This window comes from Natrix helvetica, assembly GCF_964273705.1.
Source record: "Natrix helvetica genome assembly, chromosome: 1".
In the NCBI taxonomy this organism is placed as follows: domain Eukaryota; kingdom Metazoa; phylum Chordata; class Lepidosauria; order Squamata; family Natricidae; genus Natrix; species Natrix helvetica.
Genome location: NC_138548.1, coordinates 19,749,476 through 19,772,390, shown reverse-complemented (window position 1 = coordinate 19,772,390; position 22,915 = coordinate 19,749,476). Strand labels below are relative to the sequence as shown.

At 43.6% G+C, this 22,915-nt stretch overlaps 1 protein-coding gene across 4 annotated transcripts in view; it reads left to right on the top strand.

The window, feature by feature from the left end:
• SSBP4 (single stranded DNA binding protein 4) overlaps nucleotides 1-22,915 on the top strand; it is a 57,034-nt gene that overhangs the window by 9,476 nt on the left and 24,643 nt on the right. For 2 of the 4 annotated variants that reach the window (XM_081959764.1, XM_081959763.1), the window contains exons 1-3: nucleotides 1,155-1,284; nucleotides 7,707-7,779; nucleotides 12,531-12,592. In XM_081959764.1, coding sequence (XP_081815890.1) covers nucleotides 1,205-1,284; nucleotides 7,707-7,779; nucleotides 12,531-12,592 — 215 coding nt within the window. In that variant the 5' untranslated portion in view covers nucleotides 1,155-1,204. Of the gene's footprint in view, nucleotides 1-1,154; nucleotides 1,285-7,706; nucleotides 7,780-12,530; nucleotides 12,593-22,915 lie in introns of those variants that run through there. The other 2 variants (XM_081959766.1, XM_081959765.1) reach the window with 1 other exon arrangement.

Below are 22,915 nucleotides of genomic sequence, written 5' to 3'. Positions count from 1 at the left end.
GGTTTAATGTGAGATGTAGATACATTTACGGAGGGGGAAGAAAACTTTTTAGAAGCTTTTGGCTAGGATGGATATGTGGAACCTCCATGTTCGGAGGCATTCTATCTCCGAATGCAAGGGATGGGCGGCTCCTGTTGTGCCACATACGTGGGCTTTGTGAAATTATCCAGTCTGGTGGCTCACTGTGAGAAGCAGAATATCGACGGCATCATACAATACGGATATTTGATATGATGGACGGTGCAGGTATTGACTAGAATTCCTACAAAGAGTAACTAAGCTAGGTTGTCAATCATTTTGCAATAGGTATTTACGATAGGTATATTTTGCAACACATAGATATATTATTACGACTCGTGCCGTAATATTTAAAGCTTTTAGCGATCAGTCACTTCAAAATGGTTCGCTTTATATTTCGTGTCATCAGGAAAGAGAAAGCAATGTCAGAAAAAGGAAAAGGGGAGAAAAGAGAAATGTTAAAAATGTTAACTCCTCCCACTGTTAGTTTGATTAATTGGCTCGTGACTCTCCCAGACTCCTTGCCAAGTTTTGCAGATATCAGCCTGGCAGCTCTCCAAGCCAGATAAGGCTTGTGACTGTAAATCCTCCCTTGAAAGACTTTGCTGAATGTGAATGAGCAGAATTCACAGCAAATTAATAGAAGGGTTTTTTTGTCGGGACGAGAAGTTTGCTTCATGCTCTTGGGAAGCCTCGGTCAGAACAAGATGGACAGATAGAGGCAATCTGCCAGTGCTTAATCCATTTCTTGACGTCACATAAGAACTGAACCATAAACCAAATGAGCTTGGTGAGGCAACTGGCTGTGCCTCCGAAAGAGGTAAATCTAGATGAGCTATCCTTAGCATGTTGTTTGGATACAACTGCTATGGCTTTAACTGTTTAGTGTGTTGTGTGAATACTACAAAACTGTCTCTAGTGCTATTAGTCGTAACTAGTACAGGTAATCCTTGACCACAATTGGGACCAGAACTTCTTTTGCTACCCAAAGTGGTTGTTAAATGAGTCATTCCTGATGTTGTTGTCGTGGTTGAACGAAACCCTGTGGCAGTGGTGAAATCTAATTTTTTTTTACTACCAGGTCTATAGGCGTGGCTTGGTGGGCGTGGCTTGGTGAGGGTCATGTGACTGGGTGGGGGTGGCTATATAGTCATGCAACTGGGGGATCAAAAGACAGAAACTCACAATGTCCTGCTGGTGCAGTGTTGGACTAGATGACCTCCAGGTCCTTTCCAGGCCTAGATTTGCTTTCGAAGCTAATGCCAGGTTTGTAGTCCTTTCTTCCTCTCCTTTTTCCCTCCCTCCCTCCCTCTTTCTTTCTTATCTTCCTTTCTCCTACTTTCTCCTTCCTTCCTTTCTTCCTTCCTTCCTTTCTTTCTCAGCACCTCCCACCCCCATTTCTGGCCAAGCAGGCCTCAGGAAATCCTGTTGGAAACAAAAACGAACCCCCACCCCACCCCGTTTTTGGCCTAGCAGGGCTCAAGCAAAAACAGACACCGCCTCTACCCGTGTGTTTCTGAAGAACCTGTAGTAAAAAAAATGCTTTAAAAGTTTGTTAAAAAAGTCCCGAAGCTCAGCTGTGCTACGTGTGATCTTCGGAAAGTGTCCCCCCCCCCCCTTTAAGTGTTTTTTGACTACCAATTTGGGTAAACCGGCCCAAATTGATAGCATTTCATCCCTGCCCGGTGGTTGTTATGTGAATCATGTCGTTATGAAGTAAATCTGGCTTCCCCCATTGACGTTGCTTGCCAGAAGCTAGCTGGGAAGGTCATAAATGGCGATCACATGACTACGGGATGCTGCAACCATGGTAGAACATGCTGGGTGCCAAGCACCTGAATTTTGATCTTGTGACCATGGGGATGCCGTAACGGTTGTAAGTGTGAGGACTGGTTGCAAGTCCGTTTTTTTTCCAGTGCTGTTATAACTTTGAACAGTGGCTAAACAAATGGTTGTAAGTTAAAAGACTACCTGTGGTCCTTAATAGCCTTTTATCCAGTTTCCCTTTTTCATAACACCACCTACTTCGTTGCTTGGAAGCCACTTTGGTGTAGCATTGTATTTAAAAGTGCCAGACCACAATCCAGGAGACTTGAGTTCTACTCCTACTTTACACACAGGTGACTTGAAGTCAATCATCCTCTCTTAATCCTAGCAAAAAGGCAGCAACGACAAACCACTTTTGAAATATTGGCAAGGAAACTGCATGGATTTCTCCACTATTGCCACTAGTGACTGACTCCAAGGGACATAAAAAAATTAGTTATCATTACGGTGCCTATACACAGGTTACAGGACCTCAGGGTGGCTCACAGGGACAACTGTGATGACGACTGTGTGATTGTAGCCAGAGCAATAGCACTTAGACATATACCGCTCCACAATGCTTTCAATCCCACTCTAAGCAGTTTACAGAGTCAGCCTATTGCCTCCAGTGATCTGGGACCTCATTTTACTAACCTTGGGAAGATGGAAGCTGACTCAACCTTGAGCCACTCAGGATCGAACCCCCGGTGTGTGAGCAGAATTAGCCGTCAGTACTGCATTCTAACCACTGTGCCACCATGACTCATACCCCTTTCATATATATCAATAAAAGGGGCAGAACTTTGACTATTACAGCCATCATAATTTTTGTCCCCACCTTCACAGATACTCCTGGGAAGTCACCTGCTGACCCTTTGCAAAATGAGTAAAGTATCCAAGGGGTTTCCCAGAGATATTGAGAGTGTTAACCTTGGACAGCATCTCAGTCTGTTAGGCAGCAGGTTCCTAGTTGGGTTTCATTTTGGTTAAAGCAGGGGTTGGCAACCTTAAACACTCAAAGAGCCACAAAGGTCCTAACTGGAAGCCCCGCGTTCAATTCGGAAGCTGACCGGAAGCCCCGTTTCCCCACCATAGAGTCTCCTCCTAGCGTGGCGTCCTTTTTCCTCTATCTGTCCTAACCGAAAGCCTTATCAATTGTAGAGCTGAGCTGACCAGAAAACCCACCCCTTACCATAGAGTCCCCTCCTGGCGTGCCCTGCTCCCCCCCCCCCCCGTCCCAGACTGGAATCTCCTCTCAAAATTGTGCTGGCGACTGGCAACAGGGAGCTGCAGCAGAGAGATGAAAGAGCCATGGGTTGCTGATCCCTGAATTAAAGTGTAAAAATAAATGGGGGTGGCTCATTTGAAGCTAGAGCCACAGGGAAGGAGAGGAGGGAGGGAGTTTAGTGGAGTTTAGAGCTTCCTATATTTTTTTTTCCCTGGGGATTCTTCTTGACCACATAGCCACAGCCACTACCATGGCTTCTTTGACTTCACTGGGAACACCCGTAGCACCAGATTCCAATAGCCAATTTCATCCTTTAGCTACTGCATGTATTATGCGGAAAAAGTTCACCAGGTTTTAGCATTAAGCGTGTGGAAGAAAAATATCTGCTCTCATCATGGATAGACTGTGTCTGTAATTTCTCTCTACTTCTTGAAGCTTTCGGGTTGCAAGTTTCTCTCACTGTGAAATTTGTCCTAGATCAGGCTTTCCCAACCTAGGCAAATGTAAGATATGTGGACTTCAACTCCCAGAATTCCCAGCATGGCTGACTGAGGAATTCTGGGACCATGGCTTTTAAAGTTGCCAGGATTGGGAAACCTTGTCCTAGATCAGGGGTGTCAAACTGGCAGCCCGTGGGCTGGATGCATCATGCACAGGCCACGCCCGCCCCAAGTCTGTGAAGGGAAAAAACAGCAAAATGTCACATGATGGCAATGTGACACATTGAGTTTGACACCCGTATCCTAAATTATTTTGATGTCAGGTGGAGGCTACAAAAGATTAAATAAAAGTTAGTAGCACATATAAACATATATGTAATCATATAGAAAAAATACATAAATATATATAGTTTTCCTGGCCAAAATGACTGTAATTCAAATGAAGGTAATCTACTATGGACAATTAATGATGACAAGATTTGGATGAATTTATTCTTAGAATATTTCAAAGCTCTTTATTTTTGACCTAAAATAATTTTCCATACCTTTATATAACCCCCATCCAAGGAAATGTTACATTTCTGGTGTTTTAAACTATCATCTTAGCAGCTAGCACAGGAACTGAATCAGTTCCTTATACTGCATTAATTTATACATGCTAGGAAAAAATATATAAATGAACAGCAGGAATCGTTACGAACGATTGGTGACTTTTCCAATTTTTTCAAAAACTTTCAACTACAAGGACTAACTAATTAGATATTGATACCAAAAATAGTAATATGTGCCAATTTGTTTACAATCCAACCCGTACAATCTGGAAATATTACAATTAATGTTAAAATGCTATGCAAAGTGTAATACCGCCTATGGATTATCTTTCAGTCAATTCTTCATGAATTGCTGAAATAGATTTAAACTAAATTAATGCCCCAAAGAGTTCTGGTGAGTTTCTGGAAGTTCAAAACCCAGCATTTTCCTCAAAATATTTTTACATGTTCAAGAGAAGCTGTTGTGTTTAATATAAGTATTTGATATAACATTAATGAGATACAAGTGAAGTAAATATATACCATGCTTCAAGCTAATCTGGCTTTTAATTGAAAACACCTGGATACTTTACAATAGATCTGATTGGGTTTGATTCATTTGAAACCAGGTTGGTACTTGTGGCATTTTTTTTGGCAAATTATATTTAGAATTTGCAGGGTTTCCATCTATAATTAAATCTCTAATTCTATGTAATCCTCCTTATTCCTATTGCTTATGGTGTGCAAATTTATCATCATGCTTAAGAAAAAGAATACTGGAAAATCGTAGGAAAGGTGTTAGTAGCAGACTAGCATTTGCTCCAATGCAATTATTCAGATGCTTAAGGGTAAATGCAGATGTCAGAATGCAGATACAATACAGGAAGCGGGTCAGATAGAAAGCCATCAAGGGCTATATGCACATAATGCATAGAGCCACAGGTTTGTCAAAGGTACTTTAATACAATGTGTGAACTCAGAAGATTACTGTAATTGAGCCAAGATGATGTGAGAAAGGTTGAAATACAGAGCTACTGTGGTTATTTGCTATTAAAGCTGGCATTCTGTTTACTCAGACTGTATGTACCTTTAATTTCAGCACTAGGCAATGTAGATGAGCCCAATTGCTTTATATCTCTCCTGAAAATTTCCTAAAAGCCGTGGTTTGTTGGAATTTAGTTGCAAGATTAATGGAGTTTGATCTGATCTTGCAAAATAATCCAAAACGATGCTGTTAATTCTTTGCTACCAATGCCTCTTCAAGGACCTTTCTAATCTCCAGCGCTGCTGAGAGGGAGGCCTTTTAATTTATTTTTATTTATATGTGTTGGAAGAAATGTCCATCTGGGTTCAGTTCCAAGTGAGGAAAAAGACACTGGATTCATGGAAGTTGCTTGGAAAGAAGGTTTATTGATGAACACGATCACGTGGCTTGAGATCCTGGGCAAAAAGGGAAGAGATAATGATTTTTTTTCTGGTTTTATGCCCTCTCTGGGCTTTGAGGTTCCTGGGGCACAGGAAGGGTATCCTGATTGGTTGCTGTCAGAGGTCATAGCTAGCTTTGTAGGTTGTCTGTGTGCTAAGTTTGGTTGGAACTTGATGGGTGGTGCAATGAAAGGCAATGAAATGCTCTGCCTGAAGGAGATACAATACAATAGTAGAGTTGGAAGGGACCTTGGAGGTCTTCTAGTCCAACCCCCTGCCTAGGCAGGAAACCCTATACAGTTTCAGACAAATGGCTATCCAACATCTTCTTAAAGACTTCCAGTGTTGGGGCATTCACAACTTCTGGAGGCAAGCTGTTCCACTGATTAATTGTTCTAACTGTCAGGAAGTTTCTCCTCAGTTCTAAGTTGCTTCTCTCCTTGATTAGTTTCCACCCATTGCTTCTTGTTCTACCCTCAGCCTTGGAGAATATTTTGACTCCCTCTTCTTTGCGGCAACCCCTGAGATATTGGAACAATGCTATCATGTCTCCCCTTGTCCTTCTTTCTCTTAAACTGAATAGTTGTTGTTTGTTATGTAGTAGTTGTTTGTTATGTAGAATAGACTGGTCCAGGCCTTAACGGCCCATTAACAAAGGTGGATGGGCAAGTTTCTACCTCTTTTGAGTTTCTACTTCTCTTTTTAAGGGAAATATTCTGCCTTTTTAATCTTTCCTAAAATACTTCATTTTCTAGGAGAGGGGTGGGTTTTAACTTCCTACAAACGTTTATTTAAAACATGTACATAGTTGCTTAACTTATATATTAAATCTATTAAAACCATAAACATTTAAAAACTGGCACCAAAGTTAAACTTCGCTCATACAGTCACCTCATTAAATCTCTCACCCACCTTTCCCTATGCAGCATTTGGGGGGAAACCCAATTTTTCAATGCTTTTCGGGAGGCTAGGAGAGTAGAGGCCTGGGAAGAATAATCCACAGGGCCAGGGCTTTCATGGAAAAGGCAAATTTCCTGGCTCTCACATGGAAATATTTAGGGGAAGCGTGCTCTTTCTATCTTATTTTATTTATTTACTAGCCGATAACCTGGCGTTGGCCGGGTATTTATTTATAGGTGGAAATTCTCCGGACCAAACGTAATTTCTAATATTGGATTTTCCCCCTTACAAGAAGGAGCCCCCTTGTGGAGTACTGTGAAGCCATTACCATGGCAACTCCACTGCGCTGCCCAGTAGAAGCCATTTTACGGCAGTACAGTAGAAACCATTTTAAGGCACAACAGGCTAACATACACCCCAAGGCAGTGGTGAAATTCAATTTTTTTTCTACTACCAGTTCTGTGGGCGTGGCTTGGTGGGTGTGGCAGGGGAAGGATATTGCAAAATCTTCATTCCCATCCCACTCTGGGGCCAGACAGAGGTGGTATTTGCCAGTTCTCCGAACTACTCAAAATTTCTGCTACCGGTTCTCCAGAACCTGCTGAATTTCACCCCTGCCCAAGGGGTTTTAGGGGTGTCTTACCTCCACAATATTTTTTTCCAGTTCTCATCTGTGTACCAAGTTTGGTTGAAATTACATGGCGGCTCAAGGCGGCTTACAAGGATCTTACCTGGTAGGACAGGTACAATACAATACAATACAATAGCAGAGTTGGAAGGGACCTTGGAGGTCTTCTAGTACAACCCCCTGCCTAGGCAGGAAACCCTATACCGTTTCAGACAAATGGCTATCCAACATCTTCTTAAAGACTTCCAGTGTTGGGGCATTCACAACTTCTGGAGGCAAGCTGTTCCACTGATTAATTGTTCTAACTGTCAGGAAGTTTCTTCTCAGTTCTAAGTTGCTTCTCTCCTTGATTAGTTTCCACCTAGATGACCTTAGGGAAAACTACACCAGAAAAGATTACCTGGCCCTATACCATATAGGGCTTTAGAGTTAATAACACCTTTAACTGCACCCAGAAAAAAACTGGGAACCTGTGCAGCTCTCCCAACAGAGGTGTTACATGGGTAAACCTGGGCATATGTCACTGGGCTGAGGTGGAGTTACTAAATATTTACAGTCAGTTCATTGTTTTGACTGGCAGTCATAACAAATAAGATAAAACCTGCATAGAAGTGGCCAGACACATATAAAATACATTAAAATGTACAAAAATCAGTAAGAACGTTAAGCCAGTGTTATTGCAGCAAACATGTTCTTAAGTAAAGTATTGGAATTTCTTCTTTTTCCCCCAGGTTGGCACTGTATGTGTACGAATATCTCCTTCATGTCGGGGCTCAGAAATCTGCACAGACCTTCCTCTCAGAGGTAAGAATAGGAACCAAAGCTTGGGGAAGGTGAGCAGATGGAGGAATATCCATTGATACACAGCTCAATTTAGATTTGATCATTGTAGATTGGCTATAGAGAGAACCTCGGTGGTGCAGTGCTCAGACTGATTGCTGGCTGGCTGCAATTTGGCAGTTCAATTCTCACTAAGTTGACTCAGCCTTCCATCCTTCCGAGGTGGGTAAAATGAGGACCCAGACTGTTGGAGGAAATATGCTGATTCTGTAAACCGCTTAGAGAGGGCTATAAAAGCACTGTGAAGCGGTATATAAGTCTAAGTGCTATATTTTCTTTAAAACTGGAGGTTCTGCAGAGAGGATTATAGTAAACGCCAAAACAGTCCAAAGTTTGAAGGTGCTTTTTTCCAGGCAAAGTTTGCAATCTCTTTTTAAAAATATTTTCAACACAGAGCCGAGGTCCTCATACTGTAACTTGATGTGTAGTAATTAGAATTAAAATTTTAAGTTTCCCTTGAATAGTTTTCTTAGCAGCATTAATGAAATGGTTTGGCACTGCCTTCTTTGGGAATGTTGCTTTGATATTCCAATTTAGCTCTCGACGTTATATCGCCTGGTGGTCTCCCATCCATTACTAAGTAAGCCAAAGTATTAATTGTCAAGGTGTTAAGCCAGGTGTGGCCAATTAGTGGGCCAATTTAAACACATGTTTCTGTTTTCTTATTTTCTCCTAGTTACATCTTTTTTATTCAAGGAATTCCTTTGTGTCTTCACAGCATTCCCTTGGGGATGGGGGAAAGACAAATCTGAATAAAATGTTAAAACAGAAATGTATAATTGAAAGATACCAGATGACAGGGCTGGATAAAATGAATTGTTCTTCTGTTTGCTCCATTTTATCTTTTTGATTCAAGTCTCTCAGAAACGCAGTTCGCACACTATTACTACTGCAAAATCTTAATAGCACTGAATTTGCAATCCAAGGAGCAATCCCCTTGAGCAAAGAGTAAATTCGCATATAAGTTGGGAGAGAGAAAAAATATTACTTGGGAATCTTAACGCAGTGATAGCATAATAATGTCCTTAGAGATTCAAAGGAAAGAATTCCCCAAGGACAGAAGTCTGATCTGGTGCCTCCACACCCACTCTCTTACGAACCAGATGCCAGAGTTTATCATTTCAAAGAACAGAAGAATAGCTCTCTTGGATCAAGCCAATGTCCATTTTAGTCCTCCAGTATGTTTCCCATAGAGGCCAACTAGAGGAAGCTTCGGTGCTCCTACGCTGCGCTGTTGTTGCTTTTTGCAGGAGTTTGGAGACATATTTTCTCCGAACCTGGAGAGAACATTGAGGTATTAAAGAGCCTGTCCTCCATTAATTTATTCAATGCAAAATATTAACAGATTAACAAAGTTGGAAAGGACCTTGTAGCTCATCTAGTCCAACCCCCTGCCCAAACAGGACCCTACATCATTTCTGACAGATGGCAGTCTAGTCTCTTCTCGAAAGCTTCCAGTGATGAAGCTCCCACAACTTCTGAAGGCAACTTCTGTTCCATTGGTTGATTGTTCTCACTATCAGAAAATTTCTCCTTATTTCCAGGTTGAATCACTCCTTGATCAGTTTCCATCCATTATTGCTTGTCTGGCCTTTGGGTGCTTTGGAAAATAGCTTGACCCCCTCCTCTCTGTGGCAACCCCTCAACTATTGGAACACTGCTATCATGTCTTCCCTGGTCCTTCTCTTCACTAGACTAGCCATGCCTAGTTCCTGCAACCGTTCATCGTATGTTTTAGCCTCCGGTCCCCTAATCATCTTTGTTGCTCTTCTCTGCACTCTTTCTAGAGTCTCCACATCTTCAGTCTTTCTCATTAATCTTCAGTCTTCGAAGTTACTATCCATCACTCTGTCTTAGAATACAGGACATCCGTTTGATGACCTTTCAAAGTCACAGTGATAGTAAAAAAAGGGGGGATTTATGACCACTCCTCACAACGTACGACTGTTGCACCATTCCCACAATCACATAATCAGAATGTGGGGGCTCGGCAAGCAGCATGTATTTACAACAGTTGCAGCATCCCAGGGTTATGGTGAATGCCATTTGGAACCTTCCAACAAGCAGAGTCAGTAAGGGGAAGCTGGATTCATTGAACAACTACGTGATTTACTTAACGGCAGTGATTCACTTAGCCACGGTGACAAAAAAGAAGAAAAGGCCGTGCAATTGAGTTTGACTCACTTTACCACCACCTTGCTTAGCTACAGAAATTCTGGTCCCAATTGTGGTCGTAAGTGGAGGACTACCTGTAGTAGATTTCATTCCTTCCTACTGCCAGGTACGTGATAGTATCCTGGATTATTTGGATGGAAGACTGCTAGGAAATCCCAGGCTGAAAATTACATCTGGGTGGGTTTTTTTCAAAGTCAGAAGATGGCAAGCAAGAGCAAATTACTTCCATGTTGATGCCAAAATATCTACATGAATATGTGTGTAAGGCTGCTAGGAGTTGGGCTGTACTCGAAAGAGGCTTACTTAATTTTTGTTGCTACTATTCTAAACTTGTTGGGACTTCCCAAGTAGCCTTCATCTCAGAGTCTTAGCCAGGCTTCTGCAATTAATGCTTTTGAACGGGGCCCAAAGTGTTGGGACGAAGTGGCTCAGTGGCTAAGATACTGACCTCGATGATCAGAAAGTTTGCCGGTTCGAATCCCTAGCACTGCGTAACAGAGTGAGCTCCCGTTACTAGTCCCAGCTTCTGCCAACCTAGCAGTTCGAAAGCACGTAAAAAATGCAAGTAGAAAAATAGGAACCACCTTTGGTGGGAAGGTCACAGCGTTCCGTGCACATGACCATGGACAGTGCTGGCTCTTCGGCTTTGAAACGAAGATGAGCACCGCCCCCTAGAGTCAGAAACGACCAACACATGTGTGCAAGGGAAATCTTTATCTTTAAAAGTTGTTTTGCTGCTGATTTTTATTTATACTTGGTGTCGATACATCTCATTGCAATATCTAACAGTAGTCAGCCAGAATTAATGGATTCTAGTTCCCCTGATACTGTTTTTCCATGGTGAAACCTTTCACCATGTTCAACACTGATTGAGTCTAGACTTTTTTGGGGGGGGGGGAGTTCAAGTGTGGATGTAGGAAATGAATCTTCAGTGACTTGTGGAGCTCTATGCTGTAAGAAATTTGTCAACTAGCTGAATGTAGTTTGCCACTCTGTCACCAAGAAAATTCTCAACTATATCCTTGAATGCTTTCTAGGTGATTAATAAAATTCCTTATATCACCAGGCTTGAAATTTTAGGCCTGGATAACCTTGAACTACACCGTCTACGTTCTCACCTGAGCTTAGTGCACAAGATAATCTGCCATAAGGTCCTACCTGTTAACGACTACCGCAATAACACAAGGGCTACCAATAGATAACAAACTAAATGTAATGCATTCTAACCTTGATTGCAGGAAAAACGATTTCAGCAATAGAGTAGTAAGTGTATGGAACACCCCTACCTCATCCTGTTGTTCCTCTAACCCCCATGCCTTTTCCCTTAAGCTGTCTACCGTGGACCTTACGCATTTCTTAAGAGGTCCCTAAGGTGGCGTGCATAAGCGCACCAGCGTGCCTACCGTCCCTGTCCTACTGTCCCCAGCTTATGTATACTCATTTTATGTGTTTATGGCTATGTTTTGCTTATCTTTATCTGTTTATTTGTGCCATTTTTTTCATGTGTTTTTCCTACTTGTTTCCTTGTACTTCTTGACAAATTTAGATGATAGATAGATAGATAGATAGATAGATAGATAGATAGATAGATGATAGATAGATAGATAGATAGATAGATAGATAGATAGATAGATAGATAGATGATAGATAGATGATAGATAGATAGATAGATAGATAGATAGATAGATAGATAGATAGATGATAGATAGATAGATAGATAGATAGATAGATAGATAGATGATGATAGATAGATAGATAGATAGATAGATAGATAGATAGATAGATAGATAGATGATAGATAGATAGATAGATAGATAGATAGATAGATAGATAGATATTCCAGAGGGCAGGTGCAACAGCAGAGATGACTCTTCTCCTGGACCCCGCCAGGTGGAACAATCAGTCTGACGGAGCCTACAGAATGCCTCTTCTGCTGGCATAGGTGGGGCAGGCCAATCCCAATGGGATGACATGGTCCATCAAGTAGCCTGGGAGCTTGTCCAGGTATTTGGTATATTCGAGCTGCATCCCAAACAGCAGACCCACTATTCTACAGATCTCACAGATCTTCCAGTTGCCCTGGGTGTACTGGATGGGGGAGCCTGTAGAGATTCTCAGTCATCCAGGTCATGGTTGTCCCAAAGGTGCTTTTTCAGAAGGCAACTGGACTTCCTTGTTTTGTTTTGTTTTGTTTTGTTTTGTTTTGTTTTGTTTTGAAGACGTTTCGCTTCAAGAGCAATTCCATGTTTTCATGCGTTTGTTTCATTTGTGCAGCATAGCCAGCTGGCACTAAAGGGTGTACAAGGCCATTGTGTAAAAACAGAAAATTTCCATAAAGTGATACCTGATAGTTTAATTTACAAATTACTTTTGTGATTAGCCACCTAAAATCTATGAGATACTCCCAAAAGTGTTCGGGGAGCATTTTTTTTTATGGTCCAGTGGAACTCTGGGTGTTGTGGTTCTGCCATTTTTGGAAGTGCTGAATTGGGGAAAGCTGGTATTTCCTCTTTAACTGGTACTTTATTGTTTCTCCCCAGATCCGGTGGGAAAAGAACATTACCCTGGGAGAACCACCTGGCTTCCTTCACTCCTGGTGGTGGTGAGTAGCATTCAGTCTTCTTAATTGAACGGTGGGTGGAATGCATTGTCTAAAGAGTAAGGTTCTACATTTAGGCAACAAAAATGGAATGCACAGGTACAGTATAGGTGGTACCTTGCTCAGTAGTAGTAACTGTGAAAAGGATCTTGGAGTCCTAGTGGACAACCATTTAAATATGAGCCAGCAGTGTGCAGCAGCTGCCAAAAAAGCCAACACAGTTCTAGGCTGCATCAACAGAGGGATAGAATCAAGATCACGTGAAGTGTTAATACCACTTTATAATGCCTTGGTAAGGCCACACTTGGAATACTGCATTCAGTTCTGGTCACCACGATGTAAAAAAGATTTGGAGACTCTAGAAAGAGTGCAGAAAAGAGCAACAAAGATGATTAGGGGACTGGAGACTAAAACATATGAAGAACGGTTGCAGGAACTGGGTATGTTTAGCTTGAGAGAAAGAAGGACTAGGGGAGACATAATAGCATTGTTCCAATATCTCAGGGGTTGCCACAAAGAAGAGGGAGTCAAACTATTCTCCAAGGCACCTGAGGGTAGAACAAGAAGCAATGGGTGGAAACTAATCAAGGAGAGAAGCAACTTAGAACTGAGGAGAAACTTCCTGACAGTTAGAACAATTAATCAGTGGAACAGCTTGCCTCCAGAAGTTGTGAATGCCCCAACACTGGAAGTCTTTAAGAAGATGTTGGATAGCCATTTGTCTGAAACGGTATAGGGTTTCCTGCCTAGGCAGGGGGTTGGACTAGAAGACCTCCAAGGTCCCTTCCAACTCAGCTTTTTTATTGTATTGGGATTTTATTGTATTGCGATTAAGACATCCCCCCCCCAAAGGAGATAATAGGATTAACCCACTAGCAGCAGAGCTCATCACATTGCTCAATCTCCTAAGGACAATGCATCACCCAGCAAACTTCAACCAAATCTGGGACAACCTATAGGGGTAACTATGACCCCTGCCAGAGCCAATAGAATACACATGTTCTTGACCAGGAACAGGAAGTTCAAGTGTGAAGCCCAAGAGAAAGTATAAATATCCCTCCCTTTCAACTCCATGAGGTCATCTACCCAGAATCACATGTGCTTGGTGGTTCTGCTTCACCATTAAACCATCTTTCCAATCAGCCTCCGTGTTTCCAGTGTCTTTCTCCTGGCTTGGAACTGAACCAGATGGATATTTCTTCCAACACTTGTAACATATTTGTTTTTGATCTTCCCAGCATTTCTGTTGTGTCTGAGAAAGGCAAACTTCACTCTGAACTAGAACAACCTAGAACCTTGATGGCGAACCTATGGCGAACCTATGGCTGTGGGCACACGAGCCGTCGCCCCAGCTCAGCTCCACCGCGCATGCGTGTGCACCCCCCGCCAGCCAGCTGGTGTTTGGGCCTCTGCCGCGCATGAGCAGGGTGGGTGGGACACATGCGGGAGATGTGCATGCATATACAGAAGGGCAGGGGTCATGAGCAGGGGGCATGTGATGGTGGGGTCATACGTGCATGTGTGGTGGGCGGGGGAAGCATGGGGGGGTTGCATGTTGCATGTGCAGTCTTTAAGAAGGTGTTGGACAACCATTTGTCTGAAGTGGTGTAGGGTTTCCTGCCTGAGCAGGGGGTTGGACTAGAAGATCTCCAAGATCCCTTCCAACTCTGTTATTCTATTCTAAGGAAGGAAGGATCAATCAGGATCCTGAGAGTATCTGCATTCCTTCAAAAAAAACAAACATGGAACAGGTTTTAACTTACTAGTCCTTCATGCAGTTTGAAATATAGAGCATGTGGAAAAACCTGAGAAGTTAGGATGATGGCAGAAGATAATGGCATCGCGGTGCCAAATTTCATATAACATAGGTAGCTCGTGCAATCTCTCTGTACATACACACAGATACACCGCATGCAGGCCTCACCACCCGCATCTTTGTTTTTCCTGCCTTCTGCAGGAAAGTTTGCTGGCAGAGAAAATAGGGTGGAGAAAGTTCCCGGAAGGTAGGGAATTTTGGATACCCTTGGAAGAGGCGTTGACTGGGGAAGGGTGTGCGTGTGCAAGTCGGTCCGCGTGTCTGCTGGGTTTTTGCTCTTTCAGTCCCAACCGTAAAAGTCGCCCCCTCCTCCCAATTCTTGTTGTTGGCTTCAAGCACAACTGGAACACATTCAAGAGCTTTCCCCCTCTCAACGCACACTCCTTCCCGGAAACCCCCCTGTCCGTTGCGGCGTCTGGCTCCAGCTTCTACACATGGATGTGATTTGGAGGAATCCAGAGGCAGAATATTCCAGGGACCTAACTGGGGGTGGCGGCAATGGAGATCTGGCTTGATAACTGTCCGTCCCCATTCACCCCCACTCCCCCAACCTTTGGCTCTTATCATAGGGATAAAGGGGGAGGGTTCCCTGTGCAGTGGGAAGAGAGTCTGGGAGGGCATGATGGATGAAGTGCTGTACATCCCCCCTCTCCCACTACGCTGACTCCCCCTGCCCCAGTCTCAAAACTTGGCCAGCTCTTCAGCTTTAGACGGATGGCCCTGTTTAGAGCATCTGCCTTCTTCCAACTGCCTTCCCTCCCTTCCACCACATCCCTCTCTTTTTTTCAAGGATCTGATTTTGTTTTATTATGTACGCGATCGTGCTGCAGCTACATTTTCTACACTTTTTTCTCCTTGCATCCTTCCCGTTTTTTTTTTAAAAGCATACGCACAAATTCCTTTTCTTTGTTTTCCCTCTCCTCTCCTTCCCCGTGCCCTTTTTTTTTTTACATAGTTGCTTGCTTTCTTTTTTCCCTTCCTCTCTGTTTCTCTCTGAATCTTTCTTTTTGGTGGCATATTTCTCTATTGCCCTTCATGAGAATCAGAGTTTTGGATCAAGGGACAACACAGCAATAAGAGTTGGCGGCATCATGGTATAATAAGAGACAGTTCATTAAAAGTGTCAGAAATGCACAGATGTACTGTTGAAATGATTAGATTTTCCTTTATCTGCCTGATATCATATGCATTGCAAGGTATTTATCTTCCTCCTGACATCTAATTTATTGTTTGTGGCAAAGTATGTACAGTATTTGGTTTGAGGGATTAAACATTGTAAACTCAATTACCTATACACAAAGACACATGCATGTATACACCAAGGTATGTATCTCTGTGTATATAATACTGTGTTTCCCCGAAAATACGCCAGGGGCTTATTTTCTTTTGCCCCACGAAATATGCCCTTGGGTTTATTATCAGGGAGGGCTTATTGTTTTGGGGCTGCCGGGCGGCTGCTCCCTTGTGAACTGGCTCCCGAAGTGCCGGGCACAGCCTCAGGGGCAAAGCAGCCATGAGGTAACCATGCTCACGAGCTGCCGCCCGGCAAATCCCCTCTCCATCCAGGAAGAGCGCCATTCACTGACCTAGGAGGTAATCCCTAAGGTGCCAAGCCATGTGGCGCTCTGCCCGCTCCCCAGCTCCTGCGGCTTTGCACATTCGGGATACCCCCTAGGTCAGTGCATGGAGCTCTGCCCGGCTGGAGAAGAGGGTTGCGTGAGCGCCTGTTCCGCTCGCAGCTTCACCAAGCCCTTGCCAGGCTCTCCCAGGCCACTGCCGCTGGCTGCTGCTGCCCGCCGCCGCCCCGCTCCGCTCCGCGCAACTTCAAAACTCGGGGCCGAGTCTTTCAGCATCGGCCGCTCTAGGAGTGCTCTCTATGGTGGGCTGGCTGCCGGACAGAGAGTCTTTCACCTAGAGTGAAATGTTTCTTCTGATAGTGTATTCAGAGCACTTAATGCTGTTCTATATAGCAACACACACACGCACACACATATATATTCAGACAAATTTTGTATTATGCTTTGTAGAGCAACACCAGGGTATTTAGGCAACAAATTAAAACTGCCCTCTTGTGTGGTCCTCCAGAGAGGACCTGTTGCAGGAATGCTTTTCTTATAAAGTATGGGCCTTATTGACCGTGTGACAGGCCTTCTCAGTGGTGGCCCCCACATTAGAAATACTTTCTCTCAGAGGTACAGAAGTTTCTGAACTTGCTGGCATTTTGTAAACAAGTCAAAATAATTTAGCTTCAGTAGATGTTCAACGGTTAGATTAGATTAGATTAGATTAGATTAGATTAGATTAGATTAGATTAAAGATTTGCAGATGTTTTGGGATTATATTCTTTAAATTGTTTATATTAAATTTGCATTTTTGCTTTGTCTTTATTGTATCCCGCCCAGAGAATCAGGACTAGCTCAAGTGATAAATATTGTAAAATGAATCACAATTCCCTCCCTCCCCCCCCCAAAAAAAAAAAGTACACGGGGAATAAAAGCAGGCACAGAAATCCCTTTTTCCTGCTTGCAATTTGATCCGCCTTCATTGGCAGCATTAGCCTTCTGGGTGATAAATCCGAAATTCCTCTCCTCCCAATGCCCCAGGTCATTTTAAGCAAGGGCTGAGCTTTTGAGATATCCTATCGTTTAGGTTGTCGTGATCCTTGTTACTGCAATGAGAAGTGGAAAGAAAGAAGTCTCTTCCTTCTAGCAATCTCATTTGCTATATAAAATTACAAGTTACTGCATACACCAGTTTGTTATTTTGGTCATGAACACATTTATTTCAAGGCAGGTACGTATTTGTTTCAGCAAAATCCCAGCAAAGCGGCTGATAGGCTCTAGGAAACGAGCCCTGCAAAATTCAGTGAAGGCCAGCTCAGAGTAACATACAAAAAGCTGCAATAATCTTGGGCTCGTATACCAGGAACTAAGCCTGGGTAAATTTAATGGGGCTTCCCAGGCATCATATATGTCAATCCACCCCCCACCACCACCCCCAACATTTGGATAATAGAGCTATTGGAAGTGGGACTGATTTTGTTTGCAGCTGAGAAGCAGGATGTTAATATCTATGGAGATTCTCAGTCATCCAAGTCATGGATGGTACTTTTTCAAGAGACAACTGAACTTTTTGGTTTTTCTTTGAAGACGTTTCGCTTCTCATCTAAGAAGCTTCTTCAGCTCTGACTGGATGGTGGGGAATGGAAGGATTTATACTCCTTGGAGACATCATTTGCATTATTATTTTTTTGACCAGCTGTCTGCAAGAAGTATAAATCCTTCCATTCCCCACCATCCAGGCAGAGCTGAAGAAGCTTCTTGAATGAGAAGCAAGCAAGAAAGCCCAATTGCCTCTTGAAAAAAGCACTTTTGGGACAGGTTGTTAATAGTTGTCTAGCACATCGTTTTGATCTTGGGCATCGGTCCCTGACTGCCTTTCTTTTTCAGAAATAGTTCAGAATAGTTCAAAGTCTACTTTTAGGAGAGCTCCGCAGCATATGAACTTGATGAATTAAAAAAAAAAAATCAGCCTCATTCTGGAGTACCCCCAAAATTACTTGCCCATGGGAACAGAATGGCTTGCTCCTACAACACCTTAAAGCTAAGTGCAGGTTAGCGAAACACATTTTGTGCTTCCCAATGCAATTCCCAAACAGGAAAACAAAATGGTGGCTCAACACAACACCATGGATCACACCACGTAACTAAGACAGTTGCTGTGCTTTACCACAACAAGATGCAATTACAATGCAATACAATAGTAGAGTTGGAAGGGACCTTGGAGGTCTTCTAGTCCAACCCCCTGCTAGGCAGGAAACCCTATACCGTTTCAGACAGATGGCTATCCAACATTTTCTTAAAGACTTCCAGTGTTGGGGCATTCACAACTTCTGCAGGCAAGCTGTTCCACTGATTAATTGTTCTAACTGTCAGGAAGCTTCTCCTCAGTTCTAAGTTGCTTCTCTTCTTGATTAGTTTCCACCCGTTGCTTCTTGTTCTACCTTCAGGTGCCTTGGAGAACAGTTTGACTCCCTCTTCTTTGTGGCAACCCCTGAGATATTGGAACACTGCTATCATGTCTCCCCTAGTCCTTCTTTCTCTTAAACTAAACATACCCAGTTCCTGCAACTGTTCTTCATATGTTTTAGCCCCCAGTCCCCTAATGATCTTTGTTGCTCTTCTCTGCACTCTTTCTAGAGTCTCCACATCTTTTTTACATCGTGGCGACCAGAACTGAATGCAGTATTCCAAGTGTTACCAAGGCATTATAAAGTGGTATTAACACTTCACATGATCTTGATTCTATCCCTCTGTTGATGCAGCCTAGAACTGTGTTGGCTTTTTTGGCAGCTGCTGCACACGGCTTGCTCATATTTAATTACAATTGGCCCGGCCCCATTTTACCATCGTTGGGTGTAGTTTATGAGCAGATCTTCCTGGGCTTTCTAAATTTACAGCAAGAATCATGGCCAAGGTGAAGTCTGCGTGTATAAATCTACAGATACATAGGCTTGATGGCGAGATAGAAATTCCGGGTCCGTGGCTAATTTTCCTTGTCCCTCTAAACATTCTTGGCAACTGAGCGTTCTTGGCAGACACTGTGGGGATAGTTATTCTCCTCTCCCCCCCCCACCTCCGCCAAGACTTTGCAGAAAGACCACAAGGGGAGAGGCCCCACGCAACAGCAGCGGAGATCACGTGACTCCTCTCCCATGGGGCCAGGGGACTGCTTCCCAGAAATCCAACAAGCAGCCTGATTTATTGGAGGCTGAAACAAGCAAGGAGAGGATTCCAGGCTGCTGGGCTTAACCCTTCAGAAGCTAAAGGGAGAAGGTCAAAGGCATGTGAAGCGGGCATTTGGCCACTGGGTGGCTTGGGCTTCTGCACAGCTGCAAAGGGACAGATCCTCACCCAAAGACAGAGCCTCGCTTTGTTAGCGTTTGGGTGGGAGCCTGTGGTGCCTGCATCTACAGCTCATGACCCTGGCCAGGAAGTTTGATATCAGCCCAATGGTTTGTTGGTGTCCTCTGTCAACCCATCTGACCTGTTGGATTGCAAGATGAAGTTGGGGGAAATCGAGGAGAGTAGGTCTCATCAAAGGGAGGGATGAAATTTCATTTCATTCTGAAATTAGATTTCGCTCTCTTGACAGTAGCTGACTGCCCAGCTTTGCATCTGGTAGCTGAGGGGCAGCTGCCAGTGTCTTCTGGCAGTTTCTACACAGAGATTCTTTTCCTGGCATTCTGATTGTAAGATGGAGAGTTTTTTTTTTTTCTGGCCCGAACAAAGGCTATATGTCCCCTTTGGGTAGCCCAAGACAGTTCTTTGCTCTGAAAAAAATATATATATACCATCTTTTACTCTATTTAAAATTAAACGTAAGTAATAATAACTTTCCAGCCATTTATTTAACCATTCTATTCTCCTGTTGCATTAAAAATTAGTTTGATAATCATTCTGAAGATGCTGAGGATCACAACTGCAATGCTCTCTACATGGGGCTGCCCTTGAAGAGCACCCAGAGGCTTCAGCTGGTCCAGAATGCGGCTGCGCGGGTTGTCATGGGAGTACCTAGGTGCTCCCATGTTACACCCCTTTTAGGCGGCCTGCACTGGTTGCCGGTTGTTTTCCGGGTGCGATTCAAGGTATTAATTATGACCTTTAAAGCGCTCCATGGCTTAGGCCCAGGGTACCTGCGAGACCACCTACTGCCACCAGTAGCCTCCCACCATCCAGTACAATCCCACAGAGTTGGCCTCCTCAGGGTGCCGTTGGCCAGACAGTGTTGGCTGGTGACCCCCAGGGGGGGAGCCTTCTCTGTGGGAGCGCCTCCCCTCTGGAATGAGCTGCCCCCGGAGCTTCGCATAATCCCCGACCTCCGGTCCTTCCGACGCGCCCTAAACAAGCCGGCCTGGCTTGTTAATTTTAACTCATTTTTAAATGTATTGTCCTATAAATTGGTTTTTTTTTTTATATATGTATTTAATTTCTTTTTAACTTTCAGGATGTGTGTTTTTTAATGTTGTACGCCACCCTCAGTCCTTGGGAGAAGGGCGGCATATAAATCCAATAAAAACAAACAAACAAACAAACAAACAAACAAGCAAACAACTCACTCACTTACTCCCCTCCCTCCCTCCCTCCCTCCTTCCTTCCTTCCTTCCTTTCTTCTTTCCTTCCCTCCATTTCTCTCCCTTTCTCTCCCTACCTCTATCTCTCTCATTCAATGTATTAATGATACTTAGAGACCACTCATTCCCCCCACCCCTAGAGTGCTTTCAGTGACTTCATAGCTCCAGTGACTCACTTGTGATTTAAATTCTGTTACACAATCACCAGCTGGTGGGGTTCTGACCTCAAAACTACTGTCCACCCTGGGTGGAAGCACCAGTTCATGGGTAGACTATCAGAAAGCCTTATGTTTGCTGGATCAGGAGTTGTCAAGAACGTCCAAGATGGTGGCTCTGCCCTCATAATTGAGACCCTGTTCCTTTTTTATACAATACAATAATACAATACAATACAATAGCAAAGTTGGAAGGGACCTTGGAGGTCTTCTAGTCCAACGCTTTACTTAGGCAGGAAACCCTACACCACTTCAGACAAATGGCTATCCAACATCTTCTTAAAGACTTCCAGTGTTGGGGCATTCACAACTTCTGGAGGCAAGCTGTTCCAGAAGTTATGAACATCATAGTTGCTATCTTGACTTTTTTACATTGCCCCTGACCTTTAATTAACCACAATTCTCAATCTAGTTGGTTACATTCTAAAAAAAATTCTTAAGAACAGCGAAAGCATTTAGCATTCAGATCCCAGATTGAGCTGAGGTTAGATTTAACCTTTGGGGTAACAGAGCATGATGTGTGTCATTCCATTTGCTTAGATTGGTTCCGTATTTTTCTGAATCCAGAAAACAGATTATATAGGAAGTGGTGTGTGTGCGTTTGTGTGTGTATGAAGGGATGCGGAGGCTCAGTGGCCATGATGCTGAGCTTGTCGATCAGAAAGATCAGCAATTCGGCAGTTCAAATCCCTAGTACTGTGTAACGAAGTGAGCTCCCGTTACTTGTCTCAGCTTCTGCCAACCTAGCAGTTCGAAAGCATGTAAAAAATGCAAGTAGAAAAATAGGAACCACCTTTGGTGGGAAGATAACAGCGTTCTGTGCGCCTTCGGCATTTAGTCATGCCAGGGACATAACCACAGAGACGTCTTCGGACAGTGATGACTCTTCAACTTTGAAACAGAGATGAGCACTGCCCCTTAGAGTAGGGAGCAACTAGCACATATATGTGAGGGGAACCTTTAATTGTGTGTGTATGTATGTATGTATATGTTTCTGTGTATGTGTGTGTGTATGTGTGTGTGTGTGTTGTATTTGTGCTGATAAGTACCAGGGGTTGTAACACAAATACATGTATGTATGTATGTTTGTATGTACGTGTACATACATACATACATACACACATATGTACATAGAGATGTATGTATATACACCTACATACATACCAGTGGTGGGTTGCAGGCGGTACGCCCTGGTACGGGCGTACCGGATCCTGCCTGGAGCACCTGGTACTGTTCTGGTACGGTGCTCCGGAGGGCCCACCCGCCTGCGCTACTTACAGTTTTTTAAAGCTGTCGGCGCTTACGCACACGCACACGGTGCGTGCACCGCCTGCACAACACTCCGCTGAGTAGCTGGAGCGTCGCGGAGGCTTGCGGAAGTGTCATTTGACGCTACAACGCACGCGTGCACTGCACGGGTGCATGTGGGTGACGCCGGGGCTGTTCCAACCGTACCAGTTGGAATGGAATCCGGAACCCACCCCTGATACAGACATACATAGAGGGGGGAGGGAGAGGCTATTGCCCATTGTGGGAACAGAGCTGTTAGTCTGGGATAGCCAAAAATTAGGAGACTGATATCGCCCTTTTAGTGGAACAGCTTTTGTTTTAACAAAATACATGGGTTTGAAAAGGTGCTACCGGACACCTTCAGATTTTAGGAAGTTGTATAAACTTTTAAATTGCAAAAATGATCCTGGAGAAAGATCATCTCTGTTGGTTTACATTGCCTGCAATTCCAAGCATTTGCTTCTGTGCCTTGGTTAGCTGATAATCTTGGTTGGTTTCCAATACTTTATGTGGAAGCTCCACATCAAGCAAGGCCTTGGCCTTTCAGTTAAAGCTGCTGGGAGAAGCTGCCCTTCCTGAATCAACATTCTTGGTCAGATCTGGGCAAATCAGTGAACTAATCTTTGAAAGCAAATAATCTACATGCCAAATTTCTTCTAGGATTTCCCAGTTAGCTTATGGATATCTAGCACATGCTTTTCTAGAACTTCTACTTTCAACATCTCCGCCATAGCCAGAGAACCTGGAAGGTCTAATATGGTAACATTTGGAGAACCACAAGTGACGCTAAATTTGGATGCGATGAAATCATGGGGAGCTTTTAAGTCCCTTTTATTCTAGCCTCTTCTTCCTAAAGGTCCCAAATCCATATT